Source organism: Mya arenaria, chromosome 5 (assembly GCF_026914265.1).
Source record: "Mya arenaria isolate MELC-2E11 chromosome 5, ASM2691426v1".
Taxonomy (NCBI): domain Eukaryota; kingdom Metazoa; phylum Mollusca; class Bivalvia; order Myida; family Myidae; genus Mya; species Mya arenaria.
This window is the reverse complement of record NC_069126.1, coordinates 47,799,708-47,824,972: the sequence shown is the minus strand read 5'-3', so window position 1 is coordinate 47,824,972 and position 25,265 is coordinate 47,799,708. Positions and strand designations below refer to the sequence as shown.

The window sequence follows — 25,265 nt, the reverse complement described above, 5'->3', positions numbered from 1 at the left end:
GTATCATTCATAATGGCAAATAGCACAATGAAGTGTCAAACTAATTTGTACATCAGATATATTAAAATCATCATTTTATTAAACAAAACACCAATTTTGCAAAACAATGAGCAATTTAAGCAACATTACTTAATGATGAGTGTTACATTATAAAAAGTACACCTTAAGAAAATAGTTGAAAACTCACCCGACATTTGGTCTGTGGAAGTAGAATACGTGAGAATCCGGAATGTTGATGCGATTGCTATTCAAGAAAGTTGCATAGTACTGGAGGTCATCGTTCTTTGGATTAGTAGCAAATGCGTATGCATCCTTGCAACCACTGCTTCCGGGGCCAAAGTTTGCAAACGTGGTATCTAGCATACAGACAGGTAAAAAATTAAAACATAAAAATTATTTAATTTTATTCTGATAAATTCAAATCTCCTTACACAATCTGAACAATCAGAGTACATTTTTATTAAAGAAACTCTTTCCGTTTTCAATGTCAAATTAAAAACAATAATTACGCATGCCCAAAAAAACAGAGCTTGCCGGCTTGTGAGTTTACCTGTGCAGGGCACACAGATTTATGATATTACCAGTGTAGAGCTCACAGGCTTGTGGTTTTTACCTGTGCAGGGCTTACAGTCTTGTGGTTTTATCTGTCCAAGGTTTATAGGCTTGTGGTTCAACCTGGTCAGGGCTTGTGATTTTACCAATGAATGGCTTGTAGGCTTGTGATTTTACCAGTTTATGGCTTGCAGGCTCATGGTTTTATCTGTCCAGGGCTTACAGGATTGTGGTTTTATCTGTCCAGGGCTTACAGGCTCATGGTTTTATTTGTCAAGGGCTAACAGGCTTGAGGTTTTATCTGTCCAGGGCTTAAAGGCTTGTGGTTTTACCTGTCCATGGGCTTACAGGCTTGTTGTTTTATCTGTCCAGGGCTTACAGGCCTGTGTTTTTATCTGTCCAGGGCTTACAGGCTTGTGGTTTTATGTGTTCAGGGCTTACAGGCTTGTGGTTTTAACTGTCCAGGGCTAACAGGCTTGTGGTTCTATGTGTTCAGGGCTTACAGGCTTGTGTGATTTTATCTGTCCAGGGCTTACAGGCTTGTGGTTTTATCTGTCCACGGCTTACAGGCTTGTGTGATTTTATCTGTCCATGGCTTACAGGCTTGCAGTGTTATCTGTCCAGGGCTTACAGGCTTGTGGTTTTATCTGTCCAGGGCTTACAGGCTCATGGTTTTATCTGTCCAGGGCATACAGGCTCATGGTTTTATCTGTCCAGGGCATACAGGCTCATGGTTTTATCTGTCCAGGGCTTACAGGCTGATGGTTTTATCTGTCCAGGGCATACAGGCTCATGGTTTTATCTGTCCAGGGTTTACAGGGTTGTGGTTTTATCTGTCCAGGGCTTACAAGGTTTTGGTTTTATCTGTCCAGGGCTAACAGGGTTGTGGTTTTATCTGTCCAGGGCTTACAGCTGTGTGGTTTTATCTGTCAAGGGCTTACAGGCTTGTAGATTTAACTGTCCAGGTCTTACATGCTCATGGTTTTATCTGTCCAGGGCTTACAGGCTTGTGGCTTTATCTGTCCAGGGCTTACATGTTTGTGATTTTATCTGTCCAGGGCACACAGGGTTGTGACTCTATCTGTCCAGGGCTTACATGCTCGTGGTTTTATCTGTCCAGGGCTTACAGGCTTGTGGTTTTATCTGTCCAGGGCTTACAGGCTCATGGTTTTATCTGTCCAGGGCTTACAGGTTTATTGTTTTGGTTTTATCTGCACAGGGCTTACAGTTGTGTGTTTTTATCTGCCCAGGGCTTACAGACGTGTGGTTTAATCTGTCCAGGGCTTAAAGGCTTGTGGTTTTACCTGTCCATGGGCTTACAGGCTCATGGTTTGATCTGTCCAAGGCTTACAGGCTCATGGTTTTATCTGTCAAGGGCTTACAGGCTTGTGGTTTTATCTGTCCATGGCTTACAGACTTGTGGTTTTATCTGTCCAGGGCTTAAAGGCTTGTGGTTTTACCTGTCCATGGGCTTACAGGCTCATGGTTTTATCTGTCCAGGGCTTACAGGCTTGTGGTTTTTTCTGTCCAGGGCTTACAGACTTGTGGTTTTATCTGTTCAGGGCTTACAGGCTTGTTGTTTTATTTGTCCAGGGCTTACAGGCTTGTGGTTTTATCTGTCCAGGGCTTACAGACTTGTGGTTTTATCTGTTCTGGGCTTACAGGCTTGTTGTTTTATCTGTCCAGGGCTTAAAGGCTTGTGGTTTTACCTGTCCATGGGCTTACAGGCTCGTAGTTTTATCTGTCCAGGGCTTACAGGCTCATGGTTTTATCTGTCCCGGGCTTACAGGCTTGTTGTTTTATCTGTCCAGGGCTTAAAGGCTTGTGGTTTTACCTGTCCATGGGCTTACAGGCTCATGGTTTGATCTGTCCAAGGCTTACAGGCTCATGGTTTTATCTGTCAAGGGCTTACAGGCTTGTGGTTTTATCTGTCCAGGGCTTACAGGCTTGTTGTTTTATCTGTCCAGGGCTTACAGGCTTGTGGTTTTATCTGTCCAGCGCTTACAGGCTTGTGGTTTTATCTGTCCAGGGCTTACAGGTTTGCGGTTTTATCTGTCCAGGGCTTACAGGCTTGCGTTTTTTATCTGTCGAGGGCTTACAGGCTTGTGGTTTTATTTGTCCAAGGCTTACAGGCTTGTGGTTTTATCTGTCCAGGGCTTACAGGCTTGTGGTTTTTATCTGTCGACGGCTTACAGGCTTGTGGTTTTATTTGTCCAGGGCTTACAGGCTTGTGGTTTTTTATTTGTCCAGGGCTTACAGGCTTGTGGTTTTTTATTTGTCCAGGGCTTACAAGCTCATGGTTTTATCTGTCCAGGGCTAACAGGTTTATGTTTTTTGTTTAATCTGTCCAGGGCTTACAGGCTTGTGGTTTTATCTGTCCAGGGCTTACAGGCTTGTGGTTCGACCTGTTTAGGGCTTACAGGCTTTAAACTTTACCAGTTTAGGGCTTTCAGACTTATGATTTTACCAGTGAAGGGCTTGCAGGCTTGTGATTTTACCCGCTGATGGCTTGAAGGCTTGGGTTTTTACCAGTTTAGGACTTGCAGGCTTGGAAGTTTACCAGTTTACTTGTGATTATACCTGTGCAGGGTATGCAGGCTTATGCAAATTACAACCATTATTTACCTGTAATTTCCATACGTCCACAGAGGGTATTGTAAGACATAATGTTTCCGCAGGGCTTCTCAGGGGCATTGTTGCTTCCGCCTGTAATCTGTCCAAAGAGGACAGCAAGTAGAGCCCCGCCAGGGCCAGTTCCTTGCATGCAAAGACCACTGAGATCCATATAGGTACCAAATGGGGAAGTCTCCGAGGAACAATCGGCTCCGGGCAAACGGCCAATAACCGTGGAATTACTCAGCTTGACATATTCATCACCACATACATGACCAAGTGGGTTTGGTCCTATCACCATTGGGAGCAGGGTGCCGTCATTTTCAGCTAGTATCAGATTTTCAAACTCAACACTGTAGTGGTTATTGTAGTAGAAACTCCAGTATGTACTCTTCATGATGACAAAGTCGGAAAACCGTACACATGTCTGTGAAGATGACTGTTGGATGTCATCATTTGGACCAATCCATACACCGATCTGGTTGCCAATAGCATAATTAGGAAGTCCAGGTTTGTATGTTTCCTCACACAACTGCCCTGGAAGACTGAAGCCGGCACGTTGAGAGCCAAATGCAAAGTTGTTCTGTAAATCAGTATCAATTGAGTTGTATAGGTCAAATAATGCTTCCTGTCGAATGTTGGTGGACTCTGCCCGCCCAGCGTAACTTCCTGTCCATAACAGGTTCATAGCAATGTTGTTCCGAACGCGTGTATTCTCAGTCTGGCCTCCAAGCTTTAGACCTGAAGTGGAAAGGAATCTTTTATTATTACTTAATAAGAGGTTAGGACTGTAAATATTTTGGGGTGTGGCGTTGAACAACAACAGCCGCCCTATTTCTCAGAATATCCTAAGTCCCTTATAACAGGATTGAACTAAGTTCACTTTTTTATTTTGGCTAAATTTGTATAACAGAATAAACTTTGTTCAGTGTAATATTAATATTTACAAGAGTTTCTGGTCCCAATTTCACGAAAAACCTTATGACAAATCTCAATCTTAGTCTCAACTCATTTTACCAAATAGCATCAAAAGTTGTAAAAAATTGTAGATTTGTTTTTACACCTTCTAAAAGCCCATTCTATTATAGAATATCTTGATTTAAAGATTCTTAGGAAAATATATTTTTTGCTTTAAAATTAGATTTTTTTAAATGATTGATAAATGTTTCATCAACATAATCTATGAGAAAATATGTTCTCAAAAAATATAAAAAAACATGTAAGATTTTGAATCAAACTATGCTTTTATGTGATAAATTGAGTTTGAGATTTGAAATGAGTAATTTTGTGATATTAGGGCATTGACTTTAAAAGGAAATTTTTCTAATCAATATCCGGGCATTGACTTTAAAAGGAAATTTTTCTAATCAATATCCTAATTACAGTAATTTTTATTTACCTTTGCAAAATAAAGTACAAGAAAGAAATTTGGTTTAATGAAGTAAGTTACTTAAGCTTGTTATGGTTTAGGATGCACTCCCACCCGAAAATTAGATGTTCTACAATAAATTCAATTGTTTTAATTTACCGAAAAGGATGAATAAATATCAAAAACAATGGTTCTTATGAAGGATATCATGTTTAACTTGAAAGAAAGGTGCAGAAAACATGAATTTCTACTTTATAAGGCAATTATAAGTTGATCACTGTAAAATCCTTTAGCACTCACCAATCAATTAATATTTGTGCGTTTTCAGATACTAATTAGATGGTTCCAATCTTTTTATCAGTAATGAATATTTTCCTAAATGCATTATTAAGTAAGTAGTTAAAGGGTTATCACTCAAAATTTATCTTTGTTTTACAAGTGTATGTATCAATTTTAAGATATTTTGCACTCAGGAGTCAATGGTCTAAGTTTACTTTAATATAATGAGTTAAGGTAATAAGACTTACTTTTGCTAATTTAAACTGAAACTCAGTCAAACGTGAAAACCACTTACTTAAATATTGAAAAAAAAATAAAATGACTACTGACCAATTCCATTACTATGGTAGATCAGATTGTTCTCGATGTCCAAATTGGATACTCCAAACGCCCCTATGGCTGTGCTGTCTAGATTCATGAATGAGTTACCGTAGACCTTGGAAAACTTCTTATCAGTGACAGGTCCGGTTGCAAGGAGTGCAAGACCAAAACGGGGGTCGAAAGGATCTGTATAGCCATCTTGGCCCATGTTCTTGAATGCGGCATTTCCCATGTTTGCACTTCCTGTAAAAAAGATATCATTCCTAAATTATTACAAAGTATATATTTACTGTCCATGTAAATAAAATAAAAAAAATAAAAACATCTAAAAGATACCTTAACCTTACAGAGATAATTAACTTCCTACATTTTTTTTTAAATGATTAAAAATATATGTAAAAATGAATTGTGTGCTGAGCAATAGCCCCCACAAATATTGTGTTGTAGGAGCCACGTCTTCAGAAACGTAATTGGCCTATTTCTGCAAAAACTCATTTGACCACAAAAATCCCTAACAAAAATGCCGAAACTCTTTAAAAACATATTATCGCAACATTGTTTTCAATAAAATGTATCCCAATGATTTACCTGTCAGGGTGTCAGATGTGCCAGGGGCGGTTGTCACGGAAACGAGAATACGGCCCCCCAACTTGTTTGTTTCTGTTTCTTCACCCATAAATGTTACAGTCCTTGATGTGTATGCAACTGCGCAGACACTGGAAACGACCTTTCCGTTGAAAGTCTCCGAGCTCACTGTAAGATAACCAATTCAAGCAGCTTTATTTGTGCAAATTACTCAAGAAAAATATCAAAAAGGTAAAAATAGTTTTAGATACAACCTTGGGATGTATATATTTATATACCTCTATATTTCATCATTCTTGACCACAGATTTAGATGTATAGAGGAATAAAATTACTATGGCAATATTTTTACATTTTTAAATCATTTTAATTAGTAATTGATATTTTTGTTTTCTTTGCAAAGTCTTATTTTGCAGACAGTTGTATTTTTTTAACAGATTTAAAAAAATTGAATTTGTCAATTCTACACAAGGTGATCACTTTTACCATCCAATCATTAATAATCTGGGACCTTTTAAAAAAAGGTAATTTACTCTGGTGGAATCAGTTTTGCAGAAAACATCACATGTGATAAGATATGAAGTTGACTATGCTGAGAGGTATCAAACTTGTAACTACACAGGTGCATTACTATGGTAGATCAGATCATTCTCACTTGCATTATGCATGATTCATGGGGAATATATGGCGATAGATAACAAATAATTGGTGAGAGTGGTCTTATGGTATAGGTGTCCGTCTCTCACCCAAGAGGTTGTGGGTTGGATCCCCACCAAGGGTACTTTCTCAACGCCTCTCAAAAAGGACAGACCCTGGTTTTTGTCCAGGAAACAAGACTCGAGAGTAACATTATAAGTTGTCAGCCTTCGTTACAATCAAGATTAAATGAATTGGTATAAACTAATAGTTACCAATTGTTTTGCACAACTGAGACCACAGATGAAGATGAAAATGACAACACAAATGCCATGACAATATCTCCACTCTTTCTCCATAAGAAAACAGACAAAAGAAAAGCTAAATCTCACCTCTGTGTGTGTATTCTAAAGCTTGCGAAAGAGTGATAGTTCCTGTATCACTGTCAATAGCAGAAATTGTTCTTGTTTCCGCCTCCACTGGACTCAATGCTGTCGAAGTGATCACCACTTCACCACCCACGCTCCAATTGGCTATTTCCGATCCAGTCACGGACAGAGTACTTGTTCCTGCTGTTGCAGTTGCCGTTAGGAGACTGAAGGTTTTGCCGATGTCTTTACCATATACCTCCAACTTACCATAAATACCTGGAATGGAAACATGACATAGATATCACTCCGAATGAAACAGTTCTTGCACTTCTTAAAGCTCTCACAGATTGAACTTATTGACAACTTTTTTATTTTTTGTCTTGGAACAAGCAATTTTTTGCAGAAATCCATGGAAACTAGTTATATAAGACTGCTGACAAAAAAAATAGATTGCAGATTTAATATTGAAGCTCAAACATTGATGTTTTATGCATTTTCCTTAAACTGTTAGAAACCGTTTTAGCCATAATTTTTTTTGAAAATCTACGATCTGACTTTTTGTCTTATATCAATCTTATATCATTGTTTTGCAGATATTTACGCAAAAATTTGCTCTTTCTAAGACAAAAAATAAAAAAGTTGTAAAAATGGTATATCTGTGAGAGTGCAGCTTTAAAAAGACTCCTCTAACAATTGAGAAAACCTACATTATGTTGTAATCTCCATTCAAATCTTTACAATGATGAACAATAAAACATTATAACTTGTTTGTTTCTTATTTTACCTTGACATTACGAATATGTTTATAAAAATAGGTCATCAGCATTGAAATAAAAAAGATGATAATTTACTACCGTAAGAGTTATTTATTTTAAAGATTTTTTTTTAAACATGAAAGTAAGCTTCAACCAACCCATAGCTTTTACTCCTAAAGAATAGCCAGCAAGTTCAGTATACGGAGTTGACATGGAGTCACCAAGCATTACAAAGGTGACATCGGATAACATGGGATTGCTAGCCCAGCCCACATTCAGCTGTCCGCCAAGTAAAATCAGGAACTTGAACTTAACCACGAACACATGCCCGCTGAGATAATCTATTTCCAGTCCGCCTTCAACAGTGATGACTCCAAGTTCAATATCATATGTCTGGTTAATAACCACCCAATAATCTGGAAGTAAAAAACACATCTGTACATATCAAAAAGAAACAAAAATAAAAACACATGGTCACAGTAAGACTTTCTGGCCAAGGGCAGCATCATGATCAAGATGATTTCCATACAGATATGATTGTGCAGATAGAAAATCAGAAAGAAAAAGTCAGCACACAATATGCCTACCTTTGGGGGGCATAAAAATAAGAGAACACCGGGATTTAGGCCCTTGGCTCTGTAACATGTGGCAATGTGCACAGTAAGGTGTTGCCAACCCTTATCCATTTTGAGCCATACACAGGGCTTTTCTTAACAATTATTTAAACCAGAGTTATAGGCCTTTCTACACAATGGCCTTTGTCAGTGGTTACATATGTGCAAGGTTTCATGTTATATCTTAAAATTTCTTCAAATATTTGTTTAGAGTTACCGCCAAGGTTAAGGATTTTGCACAAAGCGTTATTGTATAATTAAACTTTTTTTCATAAAAAAAATGCAACAGATTCGCTAAAAAAGGCAGGCACACAGGTTTAAGGCCTGAGACTTTGTAGCTAATGTATTAAATCATAAATGATGCTCCAGACTTGCCCAATGCACTTATAGTTTACCTTCAGTAATGAGCACATCCTCCCCTGTAGTTGGCATGCTATGTCCAATTGTGCTGTCTGTTTTTACCGAGCTTCCATTCCTACTCCAAATAGGGTCATGCCATAACTGATATGGATCGGGGCGTTCTGTTTTGGCAGGTTGCTGGTCTCTGGGTATCGGTGGGATGCAATCAACATAAAAACACTTGACAATTTTGATCGGCAAACTCTTATCATTATCATAATTTCCGATGCTCGATCCTGATCCGCGCTTTTTACGTGCTCCGGTATTCCCAGACACTGAAATATATGACTACATAAATGAACAACAGACAAGAATTTTTTAAGAGCTTCAGGATACTACAATTGAGAGTTTCAAAGCGTGAATTTAAAGATGCACTCTTATTCCCAAAAAAGATTTACCACAATTAATATTGTTTTAATATTCCAAAAAGGATGAATTAATGTCAAAAACGATGGTTCTTATGAAGGATACCGAGTTTAATTTGAAAGAAATGAGCATAAAACACAGTATTTCTACCTGATGAGACTATATTAGACCACAGTAAATCTTGTTATCAGAAATTAATATTTTATATAAATGTATTATTTAGTAAGTAGTTAAAGGTTTATCAGTCAAAATGTATGTTTGTTATACATGTGTATGTATTGATTTTGAATAAGAGTGTCACTTTAATTATTTCACAAAAAATTATTGTATTATTTCTTTAGTTTAAAAAACAGTATACAATTAATATGCTCCTGCAACAATCAGTGCACAAAATTGAAAATCGAAATAGATAATGAGTCAATGACAGCAAATAAAATTACTGCTTTAACTTCATATATTATGTGTATTACTATCGTTAATATTTTAAACAAGCTTATGTACCAGCGAAATACACTCTGGTGTTTTCCGAATCATAATACCAAGCGCCATGTTCAGGGTCATCTGCGCATGTGAAGCTGTCAGAATCATTCTTTTCGCTGCCTCCAATTGAAAGTTGATCGGGCTTCTCCATAACTCGAAATCCCATTATGACACAATCGCCATCCTGTATGAGAAATAACAATAAATGAGGGGTGGCATTCAATCCTGGCCCCAATTAAACAAAAATACTTAAGAAAATCTCAATCTCAACTCATTTTACCACATAACATCAAAATTTATTCATAACCATATATGTTGTTACTCTTTTTAAAAGTGTATTATCTCATAATGTTGTTCAAAAACTATGGTCAGTTTTCCAAAGAAAGTGAAGCTGAAAGTGTACTTGAGTGACTTTTATGATTGTTTATTAACAATTTTTTAAGTACATTTCTGCTCCAGAATTAGTTTTTTTGCAATATTGACAACATGTTTTTATCAACACATTCTATCAGAATTTTTTTTTAAAACAAAGTTGAGATTAAGATTGAGATTTGACCCAAGTATTATCGTGATATTGGGGCCAGCTTTTATTCTTATCCGTAGACATGCCTCAGTGATTCCCTTTAATTTATTAGCCAATGACTTTTACATCCCAATACAAACACTCAGATTCTACCCTATAAAAAAAATCAATATAAGGTTGTCATTGAATACATCCCTAGTATGTGTTTTAATTTAATTCTTATCCTTATTCTTAGACAAGTCCATTAGCTTTTGATTTTACAGTCCAAACATATCCCCCATAAAAATGTGCTGAGTGGGATACTGTTGTAAGGAACATGCTAATGAATTTATTAAATATAGCAAAAATTAGTGATCGAAATTTGAAATAACCAGAAAACAGGGTTTATTTTATACTAAGGCTAGATCATATTTCTACAATTTAAACAATCCTATGAGATGCTATGTCTATGTATAGAGTCGGGCTAGTATGTTTATAGTACACAAGAATATAAAACGATTTGCCTCCAGTTAATTCTGAATTCTAACACCGAAACACTTACATCAATCTCATTCATAGTGGCAGTCATGCTGATGTTAGTCATGTGCTCTGCATTTTCAAAGTAGCAGAAATATGTGCTTCCATCCATAAGTGACAACATCCATCCGGGAGCGTGTGTAAGCCTGTGTGTTCTGTACAGACCCCTCGTTTCTCCATTCTCATTTTCACAAATAAAGTCTTTTCCTTCCACCGAAGATGGGCTCACGCCTTTAAAGGCAAAACGATGGAATTTTTTAGTTTCTTCACAGACAAGGGCTGGTACATATGGTGTTCGCACGTTTTGGTATCCTGTCAATTCCTGTGTGCAGCCAGTATCTGTTTCACCACCAGGTACGATTCTGGAGCCTGCAGCAACTCCTGGGAAACTGCCATCGAGGACTTCAATTACACCGTTATTGGTCCATTCAAACCAGACGGTATACACAACGTTATCAAAGGTAAGTCCATCTACTATGTAAATGTATGAGCCACACTGGTCGCTGCATGTACCGTCAATATGAGCGGTCTTAAACACTGCACTTGTTGAATCAAAATTGATAAAGGTGGTGCCGACAACATAAAAAGTGTCTCCATAAGGTAAAACAATGGCCACATCGGTTGTTCCGTGACTGTTCTGGACTTCTGCAAGTGAGGATTTGCCAACTATTGTGGAATTAAACACCCCAGTACTTCGATTTATGTCTCTTCTGTAACCATTGACTACTTGCTTGATCTCTACCCCAGACTTAGTGTTCTGGACAAACAGGGAACATACGATCTGAACACCGCCCACATTCACAAATTCTATTCCTTTCTCATTGTTGTAAGCAAAGAAATTTTTGAAAATTGCCGGCTTGGATCCCACATCAATGGTTGGGTAGTAGTCAGGGAAAATCCAAATGCCAAACCAGCTGAAAGAATGTGCAGAATTGTTTTCAAATTTCAGCAACGGTACTAAACGTATCCAATAACTTGTTGTTGCCGATGGACCTTCAGGGTGCTCGTGGAAACGAAACCAGAAGGCAAAATGGGTACCACCAGCACAGACATTGTCCACGTAAGAGTTATTTGGATTGGTAACCCAGTAACACGCAGGTGTGATATCATCATTAAGCAGGCTTGAACTGGCAATTACGAACATGACCAGATTCCCTCTGTAATGATTGTTGGTTTCTATTCCATCCTCAAGGAACAAGGCGCCACCCATTACGTTATACACAACATTGCGTTCAATCTGAAGATTATGTGATCCATGGATATTGATAGCCCTATTGAATGTTTTGTGGATTGCATTTCCTATAGCATATGACCGACTCATATCTCCATTCAGGTGAAAGTGGATAGGGTATCTGCCAAGCCGGAATGCCTGCCCGGCAAATGTGATCTCAGTGTACGAGATTCGGCACACCACTGTTTGAGCATCCTTATCATTTCCGGCACACATGATTTGTGCACCAAATTGACTGCTTGTCGTCTCATCACCAAATCTTCCTTGAAAGCAGGTCTGTGTTGTAAACTCAGCTAAAAGTAATAAAATCATGGTCACTACTATTCAGCCAATAATTGCTTCATACAATAACAAGAGGCCCATGAGGGCCTATGCTCTACTGGCATGGCTCTTGTGGTCATTTTCAATCCAGAGCATGTATGGGGTAATAGGCAACAAACATATAGTTCACATTTTGAGTTTTGGTTAGCTGAAAACGTTGCACATTCAACATTTGAAGACAGAATTAAGTGTTGTAAGCAGATTAGTTGCGTGAACTATTTTCATATGTGCCAAGTAAAGGAGGTCATCTGACGAGAAAAAAATATTTGCTTTCAAAACTGTACTCATGGTCAAAATTTTATTTCTGTAGCTTTAAAAATAAAAAAGAGTTGGTCAAAAGGTCAAAGTCAAGGTCATCTGAGGACAACATTGATGCTCTTTGCAAAACTTTACACATGGTCCAAATTTCATTGCTGTAGCTTAAAAATAAAAAAGTAGGTCAAAAGGGGTGGGGCCAGCTTTGGCCCCAGGGGCATAATTTCATCTGTTTTGCTAGACAATCATCCACAACAAATATCAAAGGTATGAGCCTTGTGGTTTGAAACAAGAAGATTTTGAAAATATTTCTTTAATAAGTCTCTAGGAAACTTGTGACACCGGGGCAGTGCCATTTTTGACCTCAGGGGCATAATTTGAACAACCTTGGTAGCGGACCAATAAATTATGCCTTATTCAAAATAGCAAGGGTCTGCATAGCTGATTCAGACAAAAAGATTTTCAAACATTCCCAATTTAAGTAAACCAAACCGGTGAACCCCGGGGGATGGCCAGTAATGACCCCAGGGGCATAATTTAAACAAACATTAACAAGCAATTGTGTTTAAATGGATGTGTGAACACACAAAACGATTTTCAAACATTTCCCAATTTAAAGTATACCAAACATGTGAACCCTGGGGCGTGGCCAGTAATGACCCCAGGGGCATAATTTGAACTAACATTCACCAACAATTGTGTTTAGATGGATGCATGAACAACAGATACTTTGGCCAAAAGAGCTAAAAGTGGCCTTTGGCCTTTCAACAAGAACAAGGGAGAGTAATTCACAAAATCAACTGCAGAACCAAAAAGCAAGTTGTCTCCCTTTGATCCAAGACTGGACTTTACATGTAAACTTGGCTTAAAATAGACTTCACTCATGTAGACTTTGCTAAAAATAGACTTAGCTAAAACGAGCATTTTTTTTAAACTTAGCCCATAATCTAGGCATGCATGGGAGGATCTTGGTTTTCGAAAGGAACCAAGCTCTGATAGATATCTAAATACTGTACAAGTTTCATCGAGATACAATCAAAACTGACGACTGTATCGTGTTCACAAGCAATTGTATACAAACGCACTGACGCACGCACCAACGCACATACGACGTACACATTACCATCGCATAAGCTCTTCTGGTCTTTTGGCCAGTAGAGCTTAAAATTAAATTAAGCAACATACATGTATAAGATTTAAATAACAGTTCTATGGCTAACATAATGAGTCGATTATTCAGAACTTTGTTAAAGTTAATGATGTGATTAACAATATTGTTGTTAACTTTTAAACATGAAATACTTGATTATGTGCTTGTATTTAATATAGTTCAGCTAAAACCGTTGTCTCAAATGTTGTTATAAATACAGCAAATAACAGTGTATCCATTTAAATTCCAAGACATTATCGCATACAATGTCATGCCATATTTCTGAGAGGCTTCCTAGGTGATTTTGGTCTGAATTCCAAGGGATTTTGATATTACACCAGGGGATTTTTACGCGACGAAAATTTGCGTGATATCTGCATTTATAATATAAGAATAAATACAGAAATTCACTCAAATTACAATAATTTGTGCTCTGAGTCATCGTGGTCTTTCATGGAATTTCACCCTCATAATATTATTGATGCTTTCCACTGTCAATATATCCTTAAGCAAGTTTGTTATCCTTTTTTTGTTTGTTTTTTAATTCGAGAGGATATGGATCCCCAGGCGGGGAACCAGGGGATGGGTTGAAATATATATGGCATGTATGTTATCGATTTTAAAGTTAAAAATGATGAAATCAACAAAATATTTAAATTGAAACTTCTAAACCATTGTCCCAATGTGTGTTATGAACGAGTACACTAATGGACAATTGTGTACAATGTTCTAGACCAATCCATCTTAAACTATGGCAGAAGTTTATTCAACAAATTTTGATAATAAGGAAATGAATATAATTTAAACATCACTATTGAATATTTCACATTGAATAAAAAAATATTTACTATGCTTTTACAAGAGGCACAGTATAATTTTCACAGAACTTTGTGAGTTTCATTTTCTACTACAGTGGAAACCTGTTGGCTCGATATCCAAGGAACCGTCCAAAATACTTTGAGCCTCTCAAATATCGAGCCAAGAGGGAAAGCCTACAAAGTGTTTAACAAAATCGGTCCTTGACATCCAGTTCGAGCCAATGAGGAAATCAAGCCAAGTAATATTGAGGTAACGGGTTTCGACTGTATTTTTCTGATGAGAGTTAAAATAACCTTGACATTTTTTAATTGATCATGTATTTCAGGTATTCAATAGCATAATCTAATCTCTGATTAACTTATAGTAACATTGTAAAGCAAAACAAAGGTTTACCAGCATCAAAACCAGCTTCACATTTCTCGACTTCTGAGTGATACTGGGCATCGTCATTGCCTCTCACCACGACAGATCGTGTCAGAAGACCAACTTCAGCTCGGTAATGCGCTACTTCCATACACGAACCACTTAAAATAAGAGAGAAAATTTTCTTTGTAAATGGGAAAACATTATGCCACACCATGTGATGTTTTGTTCCATAAATTGAAAAATGAATAAAAGGTTAAAAAAAAATCAACCACAGCTATATTTTCACTGCAAACTTGATTTTTTAAAAGTTATTTGCCTTTAAAAGTTGTCATGGATATTCGCGCAGTGATTTAGAGTATGTAAATGGTCTTATCGTTCTTTAAATAGTTCTAAGAACAGTGAAGCATTATTTCTTGAAAGGTGCGTAGAAACAATTTTCTGGAGACATTTGAAGAGAGAAATAATTAACTAGCGTTCTAAATATTGCCACAAGACAAGGTTTCCATGATGCGCTACAGACGACAGTCTTCAACAAGGGAGGTAACTACAATGTGGTGACCATTAAAAGATGTTCCATACGGGATTTTTATCTTCGCTCGTGGGCAAGATAAGAATTTCTAGCATGGTTAAATTAATGGATCTACTTATTTGAGGTGGGAGAAAAACGTCTCTATCATTTTCAATTTTGGGCCAAATTGAACCAAATTCTTTTCAAAGGCTTTATAAAATAAAGAAGTTTTTACATTTAAGTTTCGAAATATATGCAATATCTGGAATTGGGAATATAGCCAAATTATAAAGGGCTATAAAAAACAGTTGAAAAAAAAACTTTATACAGATAATGAGCCCAACCAGCTGGCATCAATGTCTTTTGAAAATTCCACAGCCTATTAAGAACAATTCCCGTTAAATCTGTTTAAAGATCAGTCCATCTGGTTTGTAAGACAATACAAATATTGACATTATAGCTAATAGGGAAAAGTCTGTTCCTCCCTTTGTTACCATACTTATGTGAAAAACTACAGTAACCATGTTTAGTGATACATTGTGTAAGTCTGAACAATGTTTGGTGGCAGTCACCAAAAGAATGTTCCTGTGAAATTATTTCAAAATCATAATAATGTTTGGGTTTTTTTCCCTTTTGTTACCAATGCTATGGATAGAAATGTTTAAGAAGACAACCAAGGTTTATTCCTGTGGAGTTTTGTGTGGTCTAGGGATAGAGGCCATTTCAATAAACTGTTGAGGACTGACACCATAATGAACATTTAACATTCTGAATGGTAACCAAAGCACTTTGTGTTGCACATGTGATATAAAAAAGGAGCTTATTTCATTGTTAAATGTTGTAATAAAAGATACTATATCTAAAAATACTTCTCAATTCACATACGTGAATGTTTCTGATACACCCAGATGCATGAATTCCAGGGCATCGGCAAGTGTTATTGTTTGCCCGTTGATGGCTGATATAACTTTCTTCTCTGTTTCCCCCTCTGAGCCTCTGCTTCCTGTCGTAGCAATTACTATCTCATCCCCAACATTCCAGTCACTGATATCATCCTGAATAATTATATACATAATTTAGTTGATTTCATCATAAATAATTGTTTATGTTAAACTTATTTACTTTACAATGATTGTGAAACAAAATATATTACAACATTATATTAAACACACCAGAAAACCCACTTGTCCGGCAAGGTGATCACAAACCAAGCTTATAAATAATAGTTAATAACATATATTAAGTGATATCCCCATGCAAGGATATATGGGATGATATCATCCTATGTGAAAAAATTCATGAGGTGATATCATCCTTGTGGGTAAAACAATGCATGAAGTGATATCATCCTATATATGTATGTATGTAAGATGATATCTGTGCATGCATCACATGATATTATCCTATTCATAAAAAACATAAGGTGATATCAGCCTTCCCATAAATAATTCAGGTGATATCATCCTACATATACAACACATAAGGTGATATGATCCTTCATAAAAAAACATCAGGTGATATAATCCCTCCTATAAAATACATCACACAAATAAAATGCATGAGATGATGCAAGGTCAAGGAATAAACAAGAAACTATTTGCCTTGGGCTATACTTCACTGGCCCTTCCCCAACCTTTGGCTTTACTTCACTGGACCTTCCTCAACTTTGGGCTATACTTCACGGACCTTTCTCAACCTTTGGCAATACTTCACTGGCCCTTCCCCAACCTTTGGCTTTACTTCACTGGCCCTTCCCCATTCTTTGGCTTTACTTCACTGGACCTTCCTCAACCTTTGGCAATACTTCACTAGGCCTTCCCCAACCTTTGGCTATACTTCACTGGCCCTTCCCCAAACTTTGGCAATACTTCACTGGCCCTTCCCCAACCTTTGGCAATACTTCACTGGCCCTTCCCCAACCTTTGGCAATACTTCACTGGCCCTTCCCCAACCTTTGGCAATACTTCACTGGCCCTTCCCCAAACTTTGGCAATACTTCACTGGCCCTTCCCCAACCTTTGGCAATACTTCACTGGCCCTTCCTCAACCTTTGGCAATACTTCACTAGGCCTTCCCCAAACTTTGGCTTTACTTCACTAGGCCTTCCTCAACTTTGGGCTATACTTCACTGGCCCTTCCCCAACCTTTGGCTTTACTTCACTGGACCTTCCTCAACCTTTGGCTTTACTTCACTGGCCCTTCCCCAACCTTTGGCTTTACTTCACTGGCCCTTCCCCAACCTTTGGCAATACTTCACTGGCCCTTCCCCAACCTTTGGCTTTACTTCACTGGACCTTCCTCAACCTTTGGCAATACTTCACTAGGCCTTCCCCAAACTTTGGCTTTACTTCACTAGGCCTTCCTCAACTTTGGGCTATACTTCACTGGCCCTTCCCCAACCTTTGGCTTTACTTCACTGGACCTTCCTCAACCTTTGGCAATACTTCACTAGGCCTTCCCCAAACTTTGGCTTTACTTCACTGGACCTTCCTCAACTTTGGGCTATACTTCACTGGCCCTTCCCCAACCTTTGGCTTTACTTCACTGGCCCTTCCCCAACCTTTGGCAATACTTCACTAGGCCTTCCCCAAACTTTGGCAATACTTCACTGGCCCTTCCCCAACCTTTGGCAATACTTCACTGGCCCTTCCCCAACCTTTGGCAATACTTCACTGGCCCTTCCCCAACCTTTGGCAATACTTCACTGGCCCTTCCCCAACCTTTGGCAATACTTCACTGGCCCTTCCCCAACCTTTGGCTTTACTTCACTGGACCTTCCTCAACTTTGGGCTATACTTCACTGGCCCTTCCCCAACCTTTGGCTTTACTTCACTGGCCCTTCCCCAACCTTTGGCTTTACTTCACTGGACCTTCCTCAACCTTTGGCAATACTTCACTGGCCCTTCCCCAACCTTTGGCTTTACTTCACTGGCCCTTCCCCAACCTTTGGCTTTACTTCACTGGACCTTCCTCAACTTTGGGCTTTACTTCACTGGACCTTCCTCAACTTTGGGCTATACTTCACTGGCCCTTCCCCAACCTTGGGTTATACTTCACTGGACCTTCCTCAACCTTTGGCTTTACTTCACTGGACCTTCCTCAACTTTGGGCTTTACTTCACTGGCCCTTCCCCAACCTTTGGCTTTACTTCACTGGCCCTTCCCCAACCTTTGGCTTTACTTCACTGGACCTTCCTCAACTTTGGGCTTTACTTCACTGGACCTTCTTCAACTTTGGGCTATACTTCACTGGCCCTTCCCCAACCTTGGGCAATACTTCACTAGGCCTTCCCCAAACTCGGGCCAGACCTACTGGTTCTTTACCAACCTTTGGCAAATAGTTTTGATTATGACTGACAAGCCATTCCATAAGACTTTACACAAATATGCTCTTTCTTGCATAACTAAGAATACCCTGGATGTGTAAAATGATGTGCTTGCCCAAACACTCATGCCTTTTGTTGAGTTGAAGCAGTGTTCATAATAATGTTCACCTACCTCTATTGTGATTGTGGTGTCACCTGCATTAGCTGTGGTAGCAAGTCGTGTCCATGTGTTTACAATTGCCGTTCCTGGGGGAAATACAGCAGAAAATTAGTAACATGGCAATTGAGCAAAATTAATAAATACTATGTCCTGAAATGGCCAGTTTATTTGTTTCGCAGCACAGTAGTTTGGGCTCAAATTCTGATAATTTATTTTATGAAAATGAAACAATGACATTGTATATGCCAGTTAGTGTAAAAGTTCCTAATATTCAAAAAGAGGCATACAACAATTGACCTTAATCCTTTATAAACAGAAATATTTCAAAGTGCGTTGACACTGTTGAGCAGTATGGCAATCCTTACTTCCAAAAAACAGCAAACTCTGTGTGGTCATATTATATTTTGTAAGCTTGCTTTAATCATGGAAATAAAGGTCAATAAACCCTGACCTTGACTATTCTCTTACAGAGCTTTACAATTTATGTAGTTCTGTGCCTCAGCTATATTGTTTTCCAGCTTAAGCCAACATGACTTTTTGAAAGTTACATTTAATGTGTTCAATAGGAGAACAGCACTGTGACCTTGACCTGATGACCTTGAAGTAATCATGTGAATCATCAGCAAGGTAAAGGCTAAATTCTATCAAATATAATGAAGTCACAAAGCAAACATCAAAATAGCAGCAAGCATGACAATTACAGAAATGAACTCACATTATTTTGTAACCTTGACCTTAGATCTTCAGACCAAATGTATGATGTGTTCATGTCCAAAAAGCATTTGTGAACAATGGTACCAAGTTCCAGTAAGATTTGTTGAATATTACTGATGCAACCCAGCAAACATGAAACTGGTTGACCTTGGTGATTTGTAATTTCAATTTCAATTTTAAACATTAATGTTGACCTAAAATTTACGGACCTGATTGCTGAAGGTGACAAATGCCATGGAAAACCAACCTTGATTGTGACTTTGGAATAACCAATATTCAAAATGCAAAACAACATCATAGAAAGGCAAAACAAAATTCAAGCAGGAAATTACCATGTAAATCAAGAGTTCCATTGCGGTTTCCAATAACCTTTGTGCCAAAAACAGGTATTTCTGCATCTCTCGCGTGTCCGTAGAGGGTGATGACAACCTTGCCCGCATGGGGGTGTTCTGCGGTACCACACTGTGGCAAGATAAAAAGAGAATATTAAAATAGTCCTTAGATTTGTGCAGCAGAAATTGCTTCAGTCTACAATACAATATTTTCTTCATGTAATATCAGTAAATCCATAATGAATGATTTTTTGTGTATTAAATCCAGACATGTAGTTCCGCATTATATTCACTGCATATATATTTTGAATGGCCCTCGCATTATGCAACAAAGTGATGTATTTTATTTACAATAATATAATCTTAATCTTGAAATAGGCCTCAATTTCTCCAAACTTCTTAGTAGTCCCTTATAAAGGGTTAAGCTAAGCTTAAAACAGGATTAAGCTAAGCTCACTCTCTTTCTTCACTATCACTTCTTTTAGAGTTTTCATAATTCAGATAGGAATTTTCTTCATGATTATCACTGTTATGAACTTGGGTGGTCAGTGTATATAAACACAATTCAATGTTTTATACTTTAAGAACGATATACATCTCATGATATTAAACACAACTCTGCTATGTAAAAAGTCTGCAGCAGTAATAAGAATAACATTCGACAGTAGGCGGAGCCTAATATTCATTAGCAGCTCTGAGTAATCATGGTTACATTTTCTATGAATGGAATACCAAACAATCACAATACACCATTTTTCATTTATTAAAATTGAAATAAGCTACTTAAGCCAGTTAAGCTTAAGAAGTTTCCAGAAATTGGGGTCTGATTGTTTAATTGGTTTTTGGTAAAAGAGGTCAATTCAAGGGCCCAACACAGAGAGACAAAACTCACTCATTTCTTGTGAGTAATGTGTCCAATTAACTTTGAGCAAATAAGTTTTATTATTATATTTAGTTTAAACTTGTTTAAATTTGTTTATTTTACAACGATTGTGAAACAAGCTATTGCAACTTATATAAATCACTCTTGTTGGCATGATGTGCAAGAGTGTGGTCATCTGGTGTGAGGGAAACCGGAGTAACCGGAGAAAACCCACTTGTCCGACTTGGTGACCACGTACCAAACTCACATGCGCCCAGGCCGTGAATCGATTCTGAGTCCCCTAGGTGAGAAGGGAGTGCACTAACCACTGCACTAACCAGACAACCCTTGCTGTATTTGTATATCAGATTATGTTTAAGCCCCCTACCTGGAAGAGTCCACCTTTATCAATAAGGATCCTGTTTGCATTGAGTTCAATGCTTACATCATCGCAAATCAGTTCTCCTGGAAGATATTGTTAACATCGGTTATCAACATTGTTGGGTTTTCACTTATTCATTTTTGCTCTATTGCAAAGAGTTATGAAAGAGAATAATATATGAGCTACTAGCTATGAAACAACTTGAATCAATCTTACTCGAGTTAAATCCTTGGGAAAAATGAAGGGTCAGTATTCATAAAACACCTTAAGTCAGTTCCTTTCTAAAGTCATTTTCCTATTATATGTATACTTTGTATTCTTATTTTTCTTCCATTGTATGAGAAATTAGTGCTAATAAATGTTGTTAAATGGATAGATGTAATGGGTGCAGATTTATGAGTTTTTAATAAAACCCACTTTCCCCCACTTTAAGAACAAAACCTAGAAAAAAACAGTTTGGCAAACAGATCTTTTAAAGTAATTCTATTCTTTTAAAATGGGACTTTTTTTGTTTCATATTTGGTTGTCTTTGAAACTTCTGTTTTAAGGATTCTTGACCAGTGTATGAATACCACATGATGAATTATGTCATATACGCTACGTTGCAGGGCAACATTTTGCTTAAAACTATTACTTTAAAGGGTTTGATAAGGTGATTTGTTTCATTGAACACTTGGACAAACCTGTTTCCAAACTAATGTTTTGACTGTTTTGTTGTGTAATATTCATTTAAGTGGTGAAGAAATAGTGAAGTTATCTTTGTTAAAACCTTCACTTCAAGCATTACCTACGACGTATCATTTATAACGCAATTTATCATGTGGTATACACATTATTGCAAGATTATCCAAGTTAATTTTTGAAATAATATATATAAAAAGTATCCAAAAAAAATGATTTTATGAAGAACACTGTGTTTTATTTTGAAAGATACCGTATTATATCATGCATAGGACGCACTTTTTTACCTCCAATTCTTGTCTTAAAAAGGGCCTGCGTCCTTTCTATGCTATTAGAATTGCATCTGTTTTTTTCCAAGTCCATTTCAGGTCGAAAATATCGGACCGGGGAAGAACGCGGTAAAAGTAAGTATCTGTACTGCGTCACCGAAGAGAACAACTGACATAGGTAAAATCTCGCAAGTTAACACACGCAGAAATGTTTACTTTAAAATGATTTATTGAGAAATAAATTGAAAACAAACATGAGTGTTTACTTTTTTACAAATGGGACGCTACTCACAAAAACTCGATGTGAGTCAGCACTTTAACTGGTTTGAGTTATAACGGCAACGGAAAATCGGGAAAGGAGGTAAATATCAATTAATCGTTGTTCATGATTTTAATGTTTCGATATTTTACAAACCATTTTGTTGTATCTTACTGTTTTTAAAAAATAATAAAAGAATGTGCATAACGCAAAGTAGCATTATTGTCACTATCAAATCTTTTTCAAATGTGCGAAGGTGTGAAAAACACCCGCTGTCTGTCATTAGAAAAACATCCATAGAACGAACTATTGAGATGTTAATACCGTATGGTTGTTTGTTCGCACTTTACCCGTCGTGCCTTCCGCTGGCAAGGATAATTACCGACACGCATTAATTATGCCTGACATGTTTTAATCCGCGCAGCGACAAGCCTTATCAAAACAATCATCAGTTTTGACAATACACAGTTTTGCAACGGTTGCAACGGTTGACTGTCATTCAGAACGCATGTCGGAACTATTGCAACGGTTGCAACGGTTGACTGTCATTCAAAAGGCATGTGGAACTATTGCAACGGTTGACTGTCAGTCAGAAGGCGTTTCAGGACTATTACAGCATTTGTATAAGTCTTATAATATGCGTGAATGCTCTCAAAATGTCAAGACTTATATCATTGTTGTGTACACCAAATTACCGAAATACGACGATAATTATCGAAATACACAAGACAGTTATCGAAATATGCCTTATATACATTTTTTTTTACTTCAATATATGTTATAAATACTTTACCAACCTCAATTTTTCGGCTCCGATGTTGACATTTTTTCGGTGCGTCCTATCTTATATATTAAGGGTTTTTACCCGTTTTTCAACTATTTTTTTGCCTGCGTCCTATCTATGCTAGCGTCCTATACATGATATAATACAGTACATGGTATTTCTACCTTATGAGACAATAGTTGATTGTTAAATCTTTTATGATCCGCCAGTCACATAGTATTAAAATGTGCATTTTCAGCTATAAAAAACACAGTTATAATTTTGTTATCAGTAATTAAAATTTTCCATAAATGCATTATTTAGTAAGTAGTTAAAGGTTTATAAATAAAAAAATATTTTTGTTTAAGATGTGTTTGTACTGATTTTAAATATGAGTATCACTTTAGAACACGGATGAATTAGTACGCTAATAAAAGCATAAATTCCAGAGTGTCTCACCCTCAATAAGGAGCATATCCAAGATGGGTGTGTTTGTATCAAGCAGAACCGTCTTGCCGGCTGGAATGTGGATGAATTCTCCCTCCTGAGGAATCGAGACCCCGCCCCAGGTATTAGAAGAGCTCCACGCATCCACGTAGTAGAAGGTACTTGAACCACTTGATGCCTAGAAATAAGAGACAGATTCAGAGAACACTTGAAGTGGCCGTCACGACTCTTCTCTTTTTCTTTAGTCGAATAAGGGATGTAACTCAACAAACATTTTGACCAGAGGACAGACTAGGCGTACATGTGTCCAATGTTAAAATCAACATGTGTAGTAGAATAGTTGTTTTGGCAGTGAGTTAATGTACGAACATGACTCCATCCATGACGAAGAGCACCAATAATATTAAGTGAACATAGACAAGCTTAAAATGTGATTTATATCATTACTAATTCAATACTTACTACAATATTTCAACTTTCAATACTAACTACAATATTTTAGTAAACAACCTTTAGTAAAGATCCAATTAATTATGAGGTTTGCAATATATATATCGCCCTATTGCCTCGATAGCTAACAGTGTACTTCAAGTTCTGTCTGCTGATGATTTAATGTCAGTTTCCATTTTCATGTCTTGGATGACCTTGTTCTTATCAAATGATGCAACAAAATAAACAATGATATCTTAAAATTGTGCCATTCAAGCAAAATAGCAGAATACAGGGAATTCAAAATGATTGAACACAAAAATTTAAACTATCAAAACCTACCGAGACTGATCTCTTCCCTCCAGCAGTAACAATCGCCTTGGTAACCTTTGTGGAAGTCTGAGATGCTGTTGTGCAAACTATTTGTGTGTCTGTACTTGACACGATGGAGCATTCCTTGTCCCCTATGTCAACAGTACCGCCCCTGTGAAACACAAGTTTAAAATCTTAAACATAGCAGGTTCAAGAATCATATTTAATTTCTTATACCTAATTATACATAACAAAAAGTAGTTTATCGTGGTTAACTTATAAATTAATAATTTCCTTATACGTAAAAAAATGTACAAATCAAATAGTGAGCTTAGCTTTATCCGATTATAAGAGAATTGACCTAATTGTTCAAGAATTTTGCGCCAGGTACTGAAATGTTTAACCCCTCTCCTCCCCCTCCTGCTCATCCAACCCAATGCACAACTCTGGTGATAATCATTTCCAAACAAAGTAATACTTTTTAACAAGCCTTTTAAAAAGGTGAGAGTTGTCTAGTGGTATAAAAGTCCGCCTTTCACCCAAGAGGTTATGGGTTCAGTCCCCATTAAGGGTACATTCTCATAGCCTCTCAAAATGGACACCAGCACTGGTTTCTGCACAGGAAACAGACGAGAGAGTGATCTTATAAGCTATCAGCTTTCGTGCTAAAATAAACTAGTATAAACCAAGCCTTTTTTCTTTTCACAAATACAACATAATCGGCCCTAATAAAGGGTGACAGCCAACACCCTTGTTGATATGCAAACCAATAAACCTATATGGAAGCATTACAAATGATAATCTAACAAGCATCCTAAGTCCCCACAAAGGAGGCCTCGGTCTCCCCCCCACCCCACCCCCATGAGGATAAGCTGAATCAAACTGTATAAAACTTTGATAAGTTGTCCACAAATTATCTTTTGGCTAGTTGTCTCATTAAAATAATTTGATTGGTTGGTTGTTATTGTTGGATAAATATTGACCAATCAATAATCATTTTGGATGGCTTTGATTAAACCAAAAAATGAACCAATTTTATACAATTGGATGCAGAAGATAATAAATATTTGTCCCTTCCAATATAAATTTACACAGAGGTATAAAAAAAATGATAATCTTACGTGAGTCCTGTCCCAGCCAAGGTGACTGTGGTACCTCCCCCTGTTCCACCACGCGAAGGAGTGACAGAGGTTATGGTAGGTGCGTCACCATCCACAAATGCATACTGTGTGCCTGCTGTTGATGTAGCTGACCCAGACTCTGTCACACTCACGTCACACGGTGAAGTATCTGAATAATAGT

General features: G+C 37.4%; 1 protein-coding gene across 2 annotated transcripts in view; it reads right to left on the bottom strand.

Annotated features, from left to right (window-relative positions):
• The window catches only part of LOC128234313 (fibrocystin-L-like), a 107,253-nt gene that overhangs the window by 25,481 nt on the left and 56,507 nt on the right, over positions 1–25,265 (bottom strand). For both annotated transcript variants that reach the window (XM_052948482.1, XM_052948483.1), the window contains exons 36-52: positions 25,085–25,253; positions 23,994–24,135; positions 23,235–23,400; positions 20,810–20,886; positions 19,560–19,689; positions 18,526–18,599; positions 15,914–16,083; positions 14,548–14,678; positions 10,404–11,902; positions 9,361–9,523; positions 8,490–8,768; positions 7,639–7,896; positions 6,747–7,001; positions 5,723–5,887; positions 5,144–5,377; positions 3,178–3,906; positions 188–356 (exon numbers count right to left, since the gene is read on the bottom strand). In XM_052948482.1, coding sequence (XP_052804442.1) covers positions 188–356; positions 3,178–3,906; positions 5,144–5,377; positions 5,723–5,887; positions 6,747–7,001; positions 7,639–7,896; positions 8,490–8,768; positions 9,361–9,523; positions 10,404–11,902; positions 14,548–14,678; positions 15,914–16,083; positions 18,526–18,599; positions 19,560–19,689; positions 20,810–20,886; positions 23,235–23,400; positions 23,994–24,135; positions 25,085–25,253 — 4,810 coding nt within the window. The remainder of the gene's footprint in view (positions 1–187; positions 357–3,177; positions 3,907–5,143; positions 5,378–5,722; positions 5,888–6,746; positions 7,002–7,638; positions 7,897–8,489; positions 8,769–9,360; positions 9,524–10,403; positions 11,903–14,547; positions 14,679–15,913; positions 16,084–18,525; positions 18,600–19,559; positions 19,690–20,809; positions 20,887–23,234; positions 23,401–23,993; positions 24,136–25,084; positions 25,254–25,265) is intronic.